The sequence below is a fragment of the Candoia aspera genome, chromosome 1 (genome assembly GCF_035149785.1).
Source record: "Candoia aspera isolate rCanAsp1 chromosome 1, rCanAsp1.hap2, whole genome shotgun sequence".
In the NCBI taxonomy this organism is placed as follows: domain Eukaryota; kingdom Metazoa; phylum Chordata; class Lepidosauria; order Squamata; family Boidae; genus Candoia; species Candoia aspera.
The window spans coordinates 144,365,913-144,383,463 of record NC_086153.1 but is presented as its reverse complement, the minus strand read 5'-3'; the positions used below and the strand labels follow the sequence as shown (position 1 = coordinate 144,383,463).

At 41.3% G+C, this 17,551-nt stretch overlaps 2 protein-coding genes across 3 annotated transcripts in view; both read left to right on the top strand.

Moving 5' to 3' along the window:
• Nucleotides 1-298: 298 nt before the first annotated feature.
• NT5C1B (5'-nucleotidase, cytosolic IB) lies at nt 299-8,814 on the top strand. Its single transcript, XM_063314851.1, has 6 exons — nt 299-536; nt 916-1,083; nt 4,367-4,496; nt 5,421-5,543; nt 6,795-6,979; nt 8,299-8,814. Exons 1-6 carry the CDS (start codon nt 381-383, stop codon nt 8,659-8,661), a joined length of 1,125 nt encoding a protein of 374 aa, XP_063170921.1. The 5' UTR covers nt 299-380; the 3' UTR covers nt 8,662-8,814.
• A 6,615-nt stretch (nt 8,815-15,429) lies between these two features.
• Nucleotides 15,430-17,551, top strand: part of RDH14 (retinol dehydrogenase 14) — a 167,749-nt gene continuing 165,627 nt past the window's right edge. For both annotated transcript variants that reach the window (XR_010068712.1, XM_063314862.1), the window contains exon 1: nt 15,430-15,872. Coding sequence is in view for 1 of the 2 variants with exons in the window: in XM_063314862.1 (XP_063170932.1) it covers nt 15,495-15,872 (378 nt within the window). In the remaining variant the exon portion in view is untranslated. The remainder of the gene's footprint in view (nt 15,873-17,551) is intronic.

The window sequence follows — 17,551 nt, the reverse complement described above, 5'->3', positions numbered from 1 at the left end:
TACCTCTTTTCTCAGACAGGCTATTTAATGCTTCCTTTCTTTAAAGTCAAAAAGAAAAAAACCAACCAGAAAGTCGCCCTGGGGGCTCAGCTGGGCTTGAAGCCCCCCCCCCCCCCGCATCGCCCGACTCGCCCTTCCCCGCCTCAGGCCCAGCGCCAACTCGAGCGCCAAGGGTGCGGCGAAGCGAAGAGTAAACAGAGGCGCTAAAGAAAAACTCCGCCGCCCCAGGCGCGAAAGGGCCGGTTGTGCCGCTTCCCGCTCGAGCGGGCGGGGCCGCGGGATGCCTGGCGCTTCCCCCCCTGCCTCTCGGGTGCGGCTTCTTCTCCCTGCCCCGTTGAAGATCTGGTTCCCTGTCTGCCCGGCGGCCGCCGAACCCGAAGATGAGTGGCTGTAGCCCAGACAAAGGAGAACCCCCGAAGAGCGCGGCGGCGAGCAAAATGGAGCTTTCCCGGGAGGAAGTCGATGGAGCCGAGCGGGACTGGGAGGCGGCGAGGGCTGCCTACGAGAGCCTCACCAGCACCAAGCGACCACGGCCGGTGAGTATCGGGGGAAAGGAGGTGGGCAGCTTCCACCGAGAAGGGTAGCTGGGGCTGAGTTCCGAGCCCAAGCGCGAGGGGACCGGCTGCGGAGACCCGACTGACTTGCGGGGGCAGGGACTGTGGCGGGGTTTCCTTCTTTCTCCCCTCCACACCATAAATGCCGCCCCCCCCCCCGTTTTGCTCTCCTTGCCACTCCTGTTCCTGGCCTTGGGGTTCCGTGGACCGCCCCCTCGCGTGTCTTTCCCCCGCCGCTCTTGGTTCTTCTGTAGACGCTTTATCCTCTCCTGCTGACCTTTCCACGACCGGAGGCCCTCCCGGCTTTCCCGTCTTCGTTCCTCCTTGGCCCGTCATCCTCATCGTTTTCTGTTTCCTCCAGCCCAAGCCTCAACATGCCATCACCATCGCGGTGTCCTCCCGAGCTCTCTTTGATATGGTAGAGGAAAGGAAAATTTATGAAGAACAAGGTCTGGAAAAGTATGTGGAATATCAGCAGGCAAACGAGAATGTCACTCTGAAGCCTGGGCCTGCTTTTGCTTTTGTGAAGGTAAACTCCCTTCAGTTCACTGGAAATCTTTTCTATTTATCTCATGCCAGGCTGCTTTCCTCCCTGCCTTTATTTACCTCTTCTAGTCCTTCCTTCTCCTGAAGCGCACAGTAAACAACTTGACTGCTAAACAACTTGACTGCATTTCATACCTCTGCCATCTGATGGACACAGTTCAGAGTTAAGGCAGTAAAGATGCCTCCCCAATATTTGTAATGGAAAGGGAACTTCCTGGTCAATAAAAATGATATTAAAATCTTTAAATCAAATTAAAGGAGGCGATGTAGTGAGTATGTTTAGATTTTCTAATGACTAGGCTCATTCTTCTAAGAGACCTTGATTCAGGGTTTTGCCATGATGTAAACAAGACAAACAAATCTTTATTATGGTCAAAGACCACCATAAGGAGGGTGGGGTACAGTAAGTTAAAAGCATAGATTTATTAAAATCTAATAAACAAAAACCTAAAACACAAAAATACATTAAAATCTGGTATGAAAAGCTAAAACACAGAAGTCTAGGGGAAAAGGAAAAAGAAAAGAAGAAAATCTAGAGGGAGGGGTAGGACCATTAGATGGGTGTGGGGAGCATAAAGGTTAGTATAACTGTAAATTCAGTACTCTAGTATATTAAAATAAATGCTAGTTTATGGCATCATCTGACAAATTTTAAGTGCTGCTGCACAGAACCTGGCAATGCTGTACGTTGTAGCAGAGTTGGAATCTGACAGCAGGCAGGTACACAGTTGTCCTGAGCGCCCTGGGTATTTTTGCAGTAATGGTGAGATGAGCTAGTATGAATGTCTCTGTAATACAGGCACTGGAGGAGCACATGTTCTGCTGTTTCTTGTCTCTCTGGGTAAGGAACCTTCCTGTATGGCCTTCAAGGACAGCTGAGGGGAGGGTGTGACAACATGCCAGAGTAAAGGCCCTCCGATGGTCGGGTACCTTGAGTTTAGTTAAGTATGTCAGAGGGGAGGCAGAATACCTGCTGGATTCACTGGCAATAAAGGTTGGGGACCTGGCTAAATCCAGTTGGCGCTCTGTGTCTGCTACATGCTGTTTAATTAATGCTTTGGCCTGATCATATCCCATGCTGAGTAGGAGACCTGGAGAGAAGCCTAGGGATGAGATTTAGTTGCCACTGCCTGTTTCCATGTGGACTGAAAGTCATCCCTCATAGTTAATGGGGCAAGGCCAAGGGGAAAAAGGGATAATCTGAGCCAATAGTTGAGTATGACCACCCACACCCTAGCCTCCACTTTCATGTCGGTCTGTCTCTAGTCTCAGGGTGGCATTAGAGAAACATTTTGGGACTTGAAGGGCCAATCTTAGAAATTTGGATTGCACAAATTCCAATGGTGCAAAATTGGAGAAGGGGCCAAACTGGGCACCATAAAGGAGTTGTGTTATTGGCCTGGCTTCAAATAGTTTTGAGCGCAGCAGGTATATAGTGGCCACCTCTTGACTTGAGGTATTTAAGAATGGCAGATGCACTCCTTTGTGCAAATGTAAACAAGTACATTTCCTATTTGTCTTCCCTAATTTAAACAGTTTTTTCAGCCTGCAGAACTTGGTCACTGGAGTTATAAATGGGATGAATGGTTGCACATAAATAAACAATGATTTCTCCTTTACTCTTCCTTCTGTTTTCTGAAAAAAGGAACAGTTGAAGCTAAAAGCACTAAGTCATTCTATCTATTAAATAATATACATTTAAAAATGCATGGAAGCATAAACTACATGGCATACTATCTAAGTCAAAAAGGCAATTTTCTATACAGCCATCAATTCTCATGGATTTCAACAGAATTTAAAACTTTTTTAGACTAACATTGCAGCTCTTGTGTCAAAAGGTCTGTGTGACAGCACTCAAAGGTGGGCAATAAGACCATCTGAGTTGGCAAAATAACTGGTTAGAAATTTGCCAGTTCCTGTAATTTAAAAGGATTTAGATGCTTAATTTTGTAATTTTGTTCTCAGCATTCCAACAAAAGAGGCTTATGGGGCAGGGTTTTTTTAAATTTGGAGTTGTCGCTTTTTTTTTTCCTATAGAACTTCCTTCATACATTACTTCCTCCTGCTTGATCTGCTAGAAATTATTGTGTAAAAACATGGGCTCAGTTGCACCACATTCCAGAGTCAGTCCCTGTTTGGTGTTCCCTCAGCTTCCTCAGTCAGAGGTACACAGCTTCTCATCACTGGCTAGAAGAGATATTTTCTGCTGCCCTTTTCTTTCTCAACGTCTCACCACTTCATTATCAACGCTTTTTCCGTTCATTTCTCAATACTTACCCTTATTTGAGCCATTGCATCATTTTCACCCTTCAGCCATGACTGTCTTATTTAGGAACATAAAAAACTGCTTTAAACTAAACTGGGATAGTGCTGCATTTAACTCAATATACCTACACTGACTAGCAGTGGCTGGAGATATCCATCTTTACCATGCAAATTATGTGCGGTTCCGCTGAGCCCTTTCCTAGTTATTTCATCCAACTGGAACCTAGCTAGTTTACAGCTCCATCTTTCCCTTCTTTTTCATCAGAAGAATTACACTATTAGTATGGAAAAAAGCAGAAAATAGATGGTGACGGGAACTGGGAAATTGTGCTGAAGTAGATCAGGCAAAGTTTCATGCTCAGCCTCCTGTTCCTCCAGGTAAGGCTGAGAAAGACTTGTGTCTGAAATGCTGAAGAGTCACTTCCAGTCTGTGCCTATAATATAGAGTTGTCAAGGCCAGCTTCAAATAGTTTTTATTACCTAAGGCAAAGGGCAACATGATATCCTCCACCCATTCCATGTGCTGAAGTTAATCACACTAGTAATTGAGTCTTCAGTGATGCAAATGAATCACTTTCCTCTATATGCCTGGAGAACAAGTTAACCCAAGGAACACAGGGCAGGTCACCTATGTCCACCACTGGTTGCTGCTTGCTTTACATCAGTATCTGCTGCTTGGGCACCCATCTCACTCTGCTTAGTGAAGCCAGCCCTATTTATCCTCCTGAGTGCCTTAGTTACTGAGTAATACATTTTTGCAATTGCAAGTTGGCAATTGTGTGTGTTTTATCATTGTTAAAAGACAGCTGGGTTTGTTACCTCTTCAAGCCCTAGCAGTTCCTGCAGAGAGGTCAAGAAGTGAAGTCATTAGAACATGTTAGGCAGGTTGGACTGGTAAATGCATTCTTCTTCTAGGCATAGCCTTACATATCCTACCCAGGCCTCTTGATGAAAACCAATAATTGAGCTAACATATGTGCTTATCCACTTGTTCCCCATAGGCAGTGGAACATGTCAATGCACGACTTCGTGAACTGTATCCTAATGAGGAAGAGCTGTTTGATATTGTGCTCATGACTAATAACCATGCCCAAGTGGGAGTGAGGCTTATCAACAGCATTAACCACTATGGTGAGTCTGAAGTCTAGATGTCTCCGCATTTGGCTTGGCTACAGTGATGCCTTTCATCTTTCTGTATAGTATAGGATTCTGTCCAAGATGAAGTACACTAAGGGTGCTTGATTCATTACTATGTGTAAAAAGCAAAGCTGTGGGATAAGGATTTAATGGCACTACACACCCTTGATATAATGCAGGGCGGTGCACCATTGTATGCAGTTCCTGGTGGCCAAAGAGTTTCACCAGGCTTAAGTAGCATGTCAAAGGCCCCACCCCCAAAGTAAGGAGAGCCTGGATCTTTTGAAAGCATTTTGTCTTTTAGGCCCCCTATTTTGCCTTTTAAGTCCCCAAATGCAAAAACGATGCTCAGACATTTAACCCAAATTACTCTGAGCCATAAAAGGTATGCTGGCAAGCTACATGTGGCCTGTTCCTATACTTAACAGTGGAGTTATAAAACTTCATCCTAGACACTGGTTGCAGACTAGTCTTCTGCCTAGAAATGGTACTCTACTCCAAATTTAGGCAAGTTTTTCTTGACTCCTTTTATTTCTATGCCACAACTACCACCCCAGGGTTATACTGCTAGATAGTAATATTAGCAAAATATCAGTCTGGAGAAAAATAGTTTTTCTCCTGAAACATTGAATAGAACCCTGATACAGAGAAAAATTGTTCCAACCTAGTTGAAAATGCCTTCTTTCAACAAGAAATTTCTTGTCCTTTTCAGCTGATTTCTTTTAGCATTGTGCAGCTAGAATTATGTTAGACCTATCACAGATAAACATAACATCAAGTTATCAAAATTTAAAGTAGATTCTAATTTTTTCTTAATTGGAATACAACTACCATATGAACTACTGCATAAATAACAACAACAAACCAGAGTTTTTCTGCATAAGTTGGGACTGAGAACTTTTCTTCTCCAATATCTAGGTCTTCTAATTGAACGGTTCTGTATGACTGGAGGAAAGAGTCCTATCGGGTACCTGAAAGGATACCTTACCAATCTGTATCTTTCGGCTGATTCTGAAAAAGTCCAGGAAGCCATAGAAGCAGGTTTGGATTCGGTTTTTCTTTGCTTCGGTGGCGTGTTAAGCAAAGTACCGATGAATTATTTGCATTTTCAATAGGGTTTTGTTGCTGCAATTTTAAGAGAGTTAGAAATTCTGAGACATATTTCGTTAGCTTTGAAATCATGAGACAGTTTTGAGAATGTTCCCTCTTGTCCAATATTTAAATGTTTTCATTGATCACAACTGTTGACATTCTTATGGTTCCATAGGTTTCCTAACCATGTTCAGTATGCTCTAGAATGGCCTTCTCCAATCACCCAGGGAGGCTGTTCTAGACTATCTCTAGCTTCATTTAGATTGTTCACATCTTGACCTTACGTACACTTGCTCAAGAGTACATTCTTTCCACTGGATCTTATTTCACAGAGTAATTCAAGAAACCAAGCTTGAGAAATTCCTGAATGGGGGGTGGGAGAGGAGAGATTCTAATTTGTAAACCAAAAATTTGAAGAGAGTGGTCACCACTGTTTAACTCCAAGTTGGAGAACATCTTTTTAAGCAAGTAGATCAGTATAAAGACAATCTGGGTTGGGTTCTGCTCCTTTTCTGTGAGGAGTATCATTCCCTGATAAATGTTCCATTACAAATGCTGTATCGCCTTTGAAAGAAAACGAAGTAAAAGAGGAACTCATTCAGCCACAGATAGCTGACGTTGGATCTAAATTAGTATTACTATAGCCCCAGTGGTAAAGAGGCAAAAGAGCTTTTAAAAAAAGCCCTAAAGACTCCCAGGGAGGCAAAACACAGTGGCCATAAATACAAACTATAGTGCTGTAACAATATCCTCCTACTGATCCCCAAAATAAAATCTTTCATTGGGTCAACTTAAATTTGATAATCTAAAGAAATTGAAATTTTTAGTTATACCCAAACCTGGATTAGAGATTTAAACAGATGGATCTGGTACTACATACTTGAGAATAGGTTAATGATACAAAAGTAATGCAGCTGTGTCCTCTGTCTTAAATTATACTGGACTCTTTTCTTTTCGCATATAGTTAAAAAATGTGTTCCGTTCAACTTATTCTTACTAGGCACGTTCATAATGGCAACTCTAGTTGTCTGAGAAGGGTAGAAAACTATTTATTAGATCTTGCAATTTTGTTCACAAAGCTAGCTAACAATTTTGTGCATACTTGATTGATACTGATGATGGCTTTTGGAGGTATACATTAACACTGGCCTTTAGATTTAGCAGAATACATCCTGAATTGTTTCTGCACTACTTTTGCAGGAATTGCTGCTGCCACTTTGTTTTCAGGAAATAAAAATGTGCCTTACGATGATAAACAACTCCGGGTGGCTTTTGATGGAGATGCTGTTCTTTTTTCTGATGAGTCTGAAATCATTGTAAAAGAACATGGCCTGGATAGGTTTTTTGAGCATGAGAAGATCCATGAGAATACCCCTCTGGCACAGGTAGAGTGGCCATCTTCTGCATTTTCTTTGTTCTCATAATAAATGTTGCCTAGTTTGCACAGTGTTTTCATTCTACATTTTTTAAAAGAACTTCATTAGATTTTCAGAGTAAAGTTAAAATACAAAATATAGAACACTGCGTTTTGATTTTATGTGTATATGTTTTTATTCAAATTGTGTCTTTTAATGTGTTTTATTATAACCCTAACTGCTCAGAGAGCATTGGCTATTAGGTGGTTTGAAATAAACAAACTTTTGATTCATTGGTCACCAAAGCTGTTCTTCCTTGTTTGTAAAACTATCCTATATTCTTTAAATATTAAAAGAGTCTTAAAACATCACAATCAGTATATAATTTCTATTCTGAGGAAGCAGGGTAACCTTATCAGATGACTGCTTGCAGCCTCCAAGGAAAACACATTGAATTAAGCAAGATTATTTTTTCTGAAAAGAAATAGGATGAAGTTTCTAAGAGCTGCAGATAATTTGGCAGAGTCAGGCATAAAGCAGCCTGTTCATTATTTATGTATATATTTATTTTAAATATTTATAACCAGTCCAAAGTGTCTTATAATGGGTTACTATAGCAAAGTAATACAGCAAAACCAAATAAAATGAATAAAAACTTTTAAAATACACAGAAAGAATCGCAAGAGCATTGACGCTTAAAGATAAAAAGATCAAAACCGTTCTGTCAGATGTCACAGTTGGCTGCTGAAATTTGATGGTGCATTGTGGGGTACTCCAGGAGCTGAAAGCCACATGTAAACCACAGATTGCCATCCCCTCCCGTTGATAAATGACCTGAATGTAGAGACAATGCTGGGTTCTGATAGGTTATGCATCCTTTATTTCATGGAGAGATTTTGTTTATAAAGCCTTTGCCCCCATGGAGTTGGCCCCTCAACTGAAATTACAAATGAAGTTCTTGCAGGTTAGATATATCTAGATGTGTGCTGCAGTCATCACATTTGCTATGCACTGAAGATCCCATTAATGCTCAACAATTCTGCCTCTTTCTTTAAAGGAAGAATGGTGTAGAATTCTCAATGTTTAGTTTTATTACCTAATACTTTCCATATAAGCATGCATAAGGGATTTAAATAGATGTGGTTGAAAAGTTACATTGAAAGTGAGAATACTTCAGCAACCTCCATTCTGGTATAGATACTATGAGGTGATTAGTCCCAGGATCCTCCTTGGCAAAAGGAACTGCCCCGTGTACCTTTTCCTTTACTTAAATTTTACAACTACAGATTTCCTTTCCAACTCCTTGGTCTCCATATGCTAAATGTATTTTTGATATTTTACACCTTTAGGGTCCTTTGAAATGTTTCCTGGAAGACCTTGGAAGGCTCCAGAAGAAGTTCTACATGAAGAACGAACGGTTGGACTCGCCAATCAGGACTTACCTGGTGACTGCCAGGAGTGCTGCCAGTTCTGGAGCCAGAGTGCTGAAGACTCTTCGCAGCTGGGGAGTGCAGATTGATGAAGCCCTCTTCCTTGCAGGTGCACCCAAGGGTCCAGTCTTGGCAAAAATCAGACCTCACATTTTCTTCGACGATCAGATGTTTCACATCGAAGGAGCACAGCAGCTGGGGACTATTGCTGCACATGTACCGTATGGCATTGGACAGAAGTACCACAAATCCAAACTGAAAGAGAGCCCAGCCAAAAATTAGTTCAAAAATTAACTTGACCATAAATATGCTGTTAAATTTAATATTCCCACATGTGGATTTGTATCAAGGCTACATTGATGTGATTTATTTTGGGGGCCACAATTTAATATGGACATTTTTGTACAAAAAATAAAATACTTTAAATTCTCCAAAGCGTGGACTTGACTTCCTTAATGTTGGGAAATAAAAAACTATGAGACTTGTACAACACAGAGCAGAATTGGCAAGTGATAATTGCCCATAAGCTAGCTAGCTAGCTAGCTAGCTATCCATCCATCCATTCATTCATGGGATTTTGCCTATGTTGTTGCAGAGGTGGGCAACCTGTAGAGCAAGGGGCACATCTTGGGGCATACACACACAAAAGCTGCAATGGAAGGCTTTCCTCTTCACAGAATGGCTGCCCTCTGGCATGGCCAATCACAAAACATCCACTTACCAAAGGTGAACTTGCCCCCCAGGATGCCCTGGCTTATGCCAGTGAGCCCCAAGGTACTGCTGCAAAGAAGTGTTATGGGAAGCTCGTGCTCTGCTTTACAGCATGGCAGATCGACGGACAGATAGACAGACACAGATGACAGACCGGATGATAGATGATAGCTCTAAAAATCAGCTGGGAAAAGAAACTGTTGCCTACTACTGGATACTGCGTTGTTGGATGCAGTCTGTTGTACCCAGTAGAACCCAAAGTCAATAGGGTGCAATTAAGGTAGCTAAATTCATTATAAGCTGGATATAGCTGATCTATGTTCTGTGTGTGATGCAGTTTAGGACTTCCTGTTGCAGCAGGATCCCTTTGTGCCACTTACCCAAGATCAACCATCTAAAATCTGTCAGAGGTTTTATGTATGACTATTTATAGTGGAATACTTTTTTTTGCTCTTAAGGCTACAGGAAGAGTAATCTAGAAGGATATCTAAAGGAACTCGGTTTAGAACCCAAGCACCAATGAAACTCTGATCCCTTAAAAACCAAACACTGTATCTAATCAGCTGGGAAATACAGAAGGACAACTATGCTTCCGTGGTGGCTGATACAACAAATTCAGAGGGCAAAATTCTTGTGGAACTGATGGCAATTTGGCACAATATATATGTGCATTTCACAGATGAAATGGGACTATTCCTACTCAGACAAGAAAACCGTTGACATTTAAATTTGCTGTTCACCACCCAGAGTCATGAGGTTAGCATTTAGGTCAACATACTCACTTAATGAGTATGGTAGCGTATGTTTTAGCCGTAGTCACTGTCGTTTCTCATTAATTACCACACAGGAGACGCCGCAAGTAAAGTTCTTTGGCCCTATCAGGCACATTAATGAGAAATGTGGCAGAAAGTTCTGTGTTGTAGAATAAGAGCATCTCCACTCTCTGTATACTGGGTGATTATAATTTTTCTGACTAGAGTTTGATGGAATCTGCCTTGGACGGGTAAGTAAATGGGGCCTAGTGAAAGCCTTCCTTCATTTAGAGATTGGGAGATGGTTGCACTCTGCAGAGGTAGCTCCCTAGTAGTTCCCAAGGGGCAGTAATTGGGCACCTGAGTCCAGTTGTTCTGAAAATTAATACTCAGATCTGTCTAATCACTACCTTGGCTTTGTAGAAGCCTGTTACAGCCACAAACTCATACACTAAGAATTTACTGTCATCCAACACCTTCCAAAAGAATTGAAAAGTGACCTGTAGAATTAAAAGGACTAACTACAAATGTAGAACCTGTCTATAAATCTTTAAAGAGTGTGGCTTTTTGTGGGATCTGAAGCCCTAGTACCAGTTCCACTGGGAAGAAGAAAAAAAATTACAAGAACTTAAAAGCACACTGCCAAATGAATGCTTAAATTGATCCTGCTCCAGCTCCATATTTATCACTGCATTTGACCATTGCAGGATTCCTATCAGAGTTCAAAAACTATTGAAACGCACTTTGATAATACAAACATAAATATACTGTGTATCCATTGTGCTATTTTCTTTCATGGTAAGTAGCATTATGCAGAACACAGAAATGGAATAAGAAATAACCAGTCAAAGAAATTAAAGGCATAAGATAAGAAAAAGTAAGGAAAATAAAGGTAATGCTAGTCTCTACCAAGACTATAGTACTCCCCATCTTTCTAGCCTTGCAAACCATCCTTGAGTCCATTATTTCCATAGATGGTTTCATTTATTGTCCTTTGTTCATTAAACTATTCAACCTCTCCCAGTCTCAGGACTTCATCAGTTCCATCTAGCCATGACTTTCTCAGTCTTTCCCTTTTTCTCAACCCAGTTACTCTTCCTATTTATTTTGCAGTTTGATCTTCATTCGTTCTCTGTATGACCAAACCACCTCAATTTAGGGTTTTCACACAATGGAATCAGATGTAGCTTTATTTTTATCCCTATGTGTTCTTAAATGTATTACATTATTTATCCTACTGAATTATCATGTTAATGAACTGAAAATGTCAGAATTATTATCTTGTTATTTATAAGGGGACTTTCTCTGCTTGAAGCTACTTTCCCACCTTAATAAAATCTAGACATTCAGTGTTTTTCTACTTAGGAATCTTTTATAAAAGAATGTCCAAACTTTTAACCAATTATCTAACAGAATTAAACTCTGCATGTATTTTGTTTTTTGATAGTAAATGAATGATTGCTCTCTCAAAGAACAGAATTTCTAAGAAATAATATTTTATTGTAACAAAAGATAGAACAGACATTTTATTTCTCCCTCTACCTTAGTACAAGTACTATTGCTACTCAGGATGAGAAAGAATTTGAGAAACTTATGATAAGGAAAGGTCTCCTAAATTTAGGCTAAGCAAAGGATTTCTGTGCCACATGATTCAAACTTGTTCATCTTACATAATTTGGCCATAATCTCTCACAAAGAAATTAGGATTTTCCAATATATTTATTGCTGTGCATGATAGAATGGTGATCTCTGTGATGAACTGATGATGCCAGACTTGCATTTTGCTTATTTCCCATGGAGTTCAAATATAAGGAGCAAACAACCTTAAATTCCACCATTTCTATTGGCCAAAATTTAAGGGTTTGTACGTGTCTTTCTTTAAAAGTCTTATTTTTTTCATCTTCTATCCAAGGAAATTGGAGAAGCATACATTATTAGAGGTTCTAGTTAAAAAGTGTTAAGTTGTCGCATGGTAAAGATGTAGACCTACAAATGATTATTGAAAATGTTAAGATAGTACTACTAAACATGTGACCTAAGTAGATCACAGGATAGGATGGATTGGCTAATAATACAGGTGATTTTGTGACATAGGGCCTGGGGGTCAGGAGGTGAGGCTGAGCCCATGCATTGGTTATGCTGATTTGTGACTGAGGAGTCTGTTTTGGTCCCAGCTGCTCTTTCTATATGTGTAGATTTTCTGTTTTTCTGTATTTATATTTTTATATTTTCTTTTAACATGGTTAGCTGCCCAGAGTCATGAATTTGAGATGGGCAGCCATATAAATGGAAATTAATTAATTATCCAAGGGTGCATCACACATACAATAACTGAGTTTATATAGGCAAAATAAACTTCAGACGTAGTAACAACCTTGGCTAGCACACAGAAAATAAAGAATTACAATGCAATGCTAACTAGCCATTTACCAATGTCTACCCAAGCTACAGTTCCTTTTTTATTCAATTTTCCTTGTTCTTGTTCTTGCCTTTCTTTGAAACTCCAAACTGAAATCAGGTATTGGACAGAGTTTCAGCTCTCACCTTCTATCCCGGCACACATGACTTGCTTTCTTCCCTTCCGTACAAGATCTTGCTCAGTTTCAAAAAAACTGAAGCTTTTTGGAGGAATGGGTTGAGGGGAATCTCATTCTGCTTAGTATCACCCCTGGGAAAATCCTGCTTTGAGCCTGAGGAAGTATGCATTGGCTGGGGGCTGGAATGGGGCTATCCTCACAACCAAAGGCTACAAGCTGCTGTCTCTGACATACCTGTCATAGAACCTACTGTTGATATTATAAATTAAAAGCGAGGTTGGCAAGGAGTAGGGAACAGTTCAGAACAACACTGCCATATAGCCGAGTTGTTTTTTTCCAAACTAGATAAAACCGGAGTTATAACAACCCTGGGTGTCCTGACTACCAGGAAACACACTGAGACAATGACTTGGTCTCTAATATTTATTACTAGTACTTAACAAGAATCCTAACAAACTGAGGAAGCGTGGGAAAAACCCAGCCATATAAACCCCAAAGGTTAAGGCGGTTCCGATCTGTGTCTCTTTGAATGGCTGAACAGTTCCTCAGTGCTACGCATGCGCTTGACAGTCTGGGTGGGAGCCCCCTGCTCGCCATCCTTACTCATGACACTGGGTTATTGTCTCATGCTGTTATCCAAAGGAATTGCAATGAAAGCTTGTTTTACCAGACATTGACACAACAAATACTTCTGCTGCAATTTACCTCATTTGCTCAAGGCATCTCCGGCACGTTGAAGTGCTTGGCTAAAGGAAAGTGGTTGGGTCTGTGCCCAGGTAATGTTTTTTTTAGGGAAGGCAGATGACTCAGCACAAGACCACAAGCACATAGGCAAGAAGGGGAAAATGTTGGAAGGTACCTGTACAGTGGCACGTGATATAGGATAAAAAAAGAGGCAGGAAAGCAGAGAAGGGGTTTTTAAAATTGTAGATGCTGTAGGACATGCTGCTGGAGAGGATGTCACTTGGGGAAAGTGGAGTGGAGTGAAGTGGAGCCTGCAAATCCAGAGATTCTGGCCCTGAGACAAGGAGGCAGACAGGAAAGAAAATCCTGGAGTAACTTGTGAACACAGGGAAAGACCAGGAGAATGGACTGTGTCATATTTAAGGAGTTTCAGATACTAGACAGTGGAACTGTGTGAGTTAAAGGCTTTGTTTGGCAGCAAAAAACCCAATTTAGATTGTCAAAGGCTTTCTCTGCATCTAAGAAAATTAGTGTCACTTGTTTTCATTATGCTGTTCCAGGTATTCTATAATGTCCAATATTGTTCTAACATTATATTTTAATTGTCTTTTAGATAGAAATCCACACTGGTCCTCATGAATGAACTCTTGTAAAATACTTTTTAGTCTACCTGCTAAAATTGTCCTATCCTGACCCACCCTCTGACAGCACCATTAGAAAAACAGTGCAAATGATGTTATTCATACCCTCTATGTGACACAAATTACATCTTTTGCAGCAATTAGTAATGTGTATAATGACATCACACCTGACATAAATGATGTAATTTGTTTCATGATGTCATCATCCAAATGACAAAAATTTCCATGCCATCCTTTTCAATCCAATGGATGTTCCTCAATAATAGAACCCTTTCTGCCCAATTAGTTCAGTAAATGAGGTTTCAGGGGATGTGATTACAGATAAGTGTTTTGTAGTACATACACATGCACACACATCATTGGTTGAATTTCCAACAACAGCTATTAAACAAAATATATCCCAGGTAGTAAAAGTAAATCTAGTTAAGCTGACCTTCGTTACCCCCAAACAATTGAATGCAGACATCTGGAATTTGTTCTCCTTTAATTATGTATACTGGAGATCCTAAATCAAACAGGAAACTAGAAGATGTGAATAACTTAATCTTTCTATGTTTATGCTGCAAACAGAAAAGAAGAATCTGATGGCAATTTTAAACACTATAATTTTATTATACCTTAAACTGTACAACAGAGTCCAGTTCATCAGATACATTAAGTGTTATCCTCTACACATGGTACAGAGGAAAAATGTAAGCAGATGGAAATTAGATTTAAACAGGTCAGATGGGAGTGGAGCGTGAAGAAATAACAAATTATAAGGACCATTCATAGCAATAGACACTGATGAAAGCATAAACATTTCAGCTAAGCCAATTAATTTCCTGCCCTGGTGATTTTGATGCCAGTCTGGCTCACTCACTTTCAGCTCAGCCCATTCTTCAGGGTTGTTGTTGCAAGGGAAAAATAGAGATAGCTGCCTTGGGCTCTCCAAAGAATGGGTGCCTAGCAAATAAATACAGTTTCTTTTTGCACCAGTACAACCCGAGCAAGAGGACATTCATTCATTCGGGCTCTTTTTATAAGCATAAAAAGGCAAAATATAATAATAAATCATCATGTATTAATAATTTAATGAATAAATAATAATTTAATAAATAATAAATAAATGATTTAATAAAACAAGAATTTAAAAAGTCTGGATAGCTGACATTGCAATACCTGGAGACAGCAGAATAGAAGAGAAAGAACTGGAGAAAATCACAACCCATAAAGACGTGCAATATAAGTAGAATGACTGTGGCAAAGAAAGCAAAGATAGTACTAATAGTAATAGGCACCTTGGGTGCAATTCCAAAACATCTGGAGCACCACTTTAACACCATTGGCATTGACAAAATCTCCATCAGTCAATTGCAAAAGGCAGCTTTACTTGGAACAGCTTACATCCTGCAAGGATACCTTTAATATTATTAAACAACATCTGCCTATCCCAGATCCTTGGGAAGGACTCGACAGGTGGACAAAAATGCCAAATCCAGTCTAAAGATCTGGCTGACTATGCGATCAACCACAATAAATTATAAAGAATAAATGTAAAAAACAAAAAGCCAATCAGGATGGGGCAGAATGAGCGACAGACAAAAATCGAACCCCGGCTTTGCACCTGCTAACTACATTTCCCAGAATGCCAAGCGAAACGAACCGGCCTACTCATCCAACTGCCAAGGTTTCTTGTTCCCCCCCTCACCTCGCCCGCCCACAGCGTGATGTCATTGGGTCGTAACTCCGGGTGATCCCTCAGTCGGCCCAGCTCGCGCCCAATCCCGTCCAGCCTGGGGCTCTAGGCGATGGCCGCGGCTGGGATCCTCCTGGCCGCCGCTCTGGGGGGGGGGCTGCTTTTCATCGCGCGGTGCTTCCGTTCCGTGGCCGGAAAAATTGCGCTGAAGATGCCCGCCGGCGGCCCGATGGAGGGCAAGACTGCGATCATCACCGGAGCTAACAGCGGCTTGGGGCGGGCCACGGCGGCCGAGCTGCTACGGCAAGGCGCGAGGGTCATCATGGCCTGCCGGGACTCCGGCCGCGCGGAGGAGGCTGCCCGAGAGCTCCGTGCCGAGCTGGGCCTCTGCTCGCGCGGGGGGGGCGAGTGCCGCGGGGAGCTGGTGGTGCGTGAGCTCGACCTGGCTTCGCTCCGCTCCGTGCGCAGCTTCTGCCAGCAGGTGCTACAGGTACGGGCGGGTGGGAGCGGAGGGGAAGAAATTTCACCTCCGGGGGACTCGCCCTGCGGCAGGAAAAGAGGGAGGGGGATGCAAAAGTCGCTTCCTCTGACATAAAGGGGCTGAAGGAATCCCTCGTGCGTGTGACGGCCACGATCCCGCTTGACCGCCTCGTGAGCCTGGAAGGTAAAGAGGCCCCTCGTCCGTTGCATTCTGGCACAGGGCCCGAGGCAGCAACGTTCCTTCTGCAGCAGTTTATGCTAGTCAGGGTCTGCATTGCAGCCCTTGAAACGAAACACGGATCTTCTCATTTGATACGGGTTTTTACAAGGGATTCACCTGAAGCCATCATCAAATAATAGATTATGTCTGTAAAACCTAGTGCACCCTCAAACAGATCAGGCCATTTTAGGCTCAGCCATGACAGAAAAACATGGGTTGTAAATATACAACGTCTTGATTTCACATCACTTTTGCATGGACTTCATCATCTTTCCAAACAGCATGCAGGCTAACAGTTATGTCTCTGAATATTTTTGTCACTGCTGTACTGTAAAAGTACAAATCTGGAGAATGGGTCGTCTTCATTTGCATGATTTTTACTTAGGATCAATTATGAGCATAACAAAGTCAAACCATATCACCTCCATGTACTATCTGTCATAGATCTGAAGATTTGGAAGGCATTTGATGCATGTATACTTGAATCTCAGCCTTGTGGATCCTCATAATTTTTTCATGTAATCCTCATAAAATCATGAGCATGTCCATCTGCACAGTGAGCCATCACTGCCATGAATATCATATGCAGGTTCTGGCAGCATGGAACAAAGACATATAAGTCTGAGGCATAATCATCATAGATCTATGTTGTATAGAGTCACTTTCGTGAGATGGGTGGCTATATAAATATGATCAATGAATGCATGATCCACATTTTTTTACATGGAATCCATTTGAGACCCTATCCCATCAAAGATCACGTTCATGTGCAAGCCATGAGCCAACAATGATCTCACACTGTTGACACCTCTGTGACACAAAAACATGTTAGCCACATGAAACCATGATCAGATAATAGAACACATCTCCCTGCATACATTGAACCCTAACAGTCATGATGTGACCATTTTTGGCAGTATGGATCATTACAAATCCATGTGATACGATCTACATGAAACCACCATTAAGTCACAAACCACATTGTAATGATGTGACTGGTAAAAAAATGTGTATTCAAAGAATAGAACGTTTTTTTGCCTGATTTTACATGAACTGCAGTTAAAGCTGTCAAATCACAGATTAAATCCATCTGTACTCAAGTCATAAATAACAGTTCCAAAGGTTATTGTGTCATTGTGGGGTTGAGAATTTCAGATCCATATTTGTGATGGTTCATTGCATGTAGACATTGCATTCAGTGTGATGGAGTTTTCATGAGAATCATAGGAAAAATATGTGGATTTATGAGGGCCCATGCCTTAGAACTACATTTTTGCACCTTCATTCACCTGAAGCCATCATCAAATAATAGATTATGTCTGTAAAACCTAGTGCACTCTCAAGTAGATCAGGCCATTGTAGGCTCAGCCATGACAGAAAAACATGGGGTCTAAATACAGAACCTCTTGATCATGTCTGGATTCTGTAGTTGTAGCAGTATTTATTTATTTTGTAGCCTGTAGTTGAAG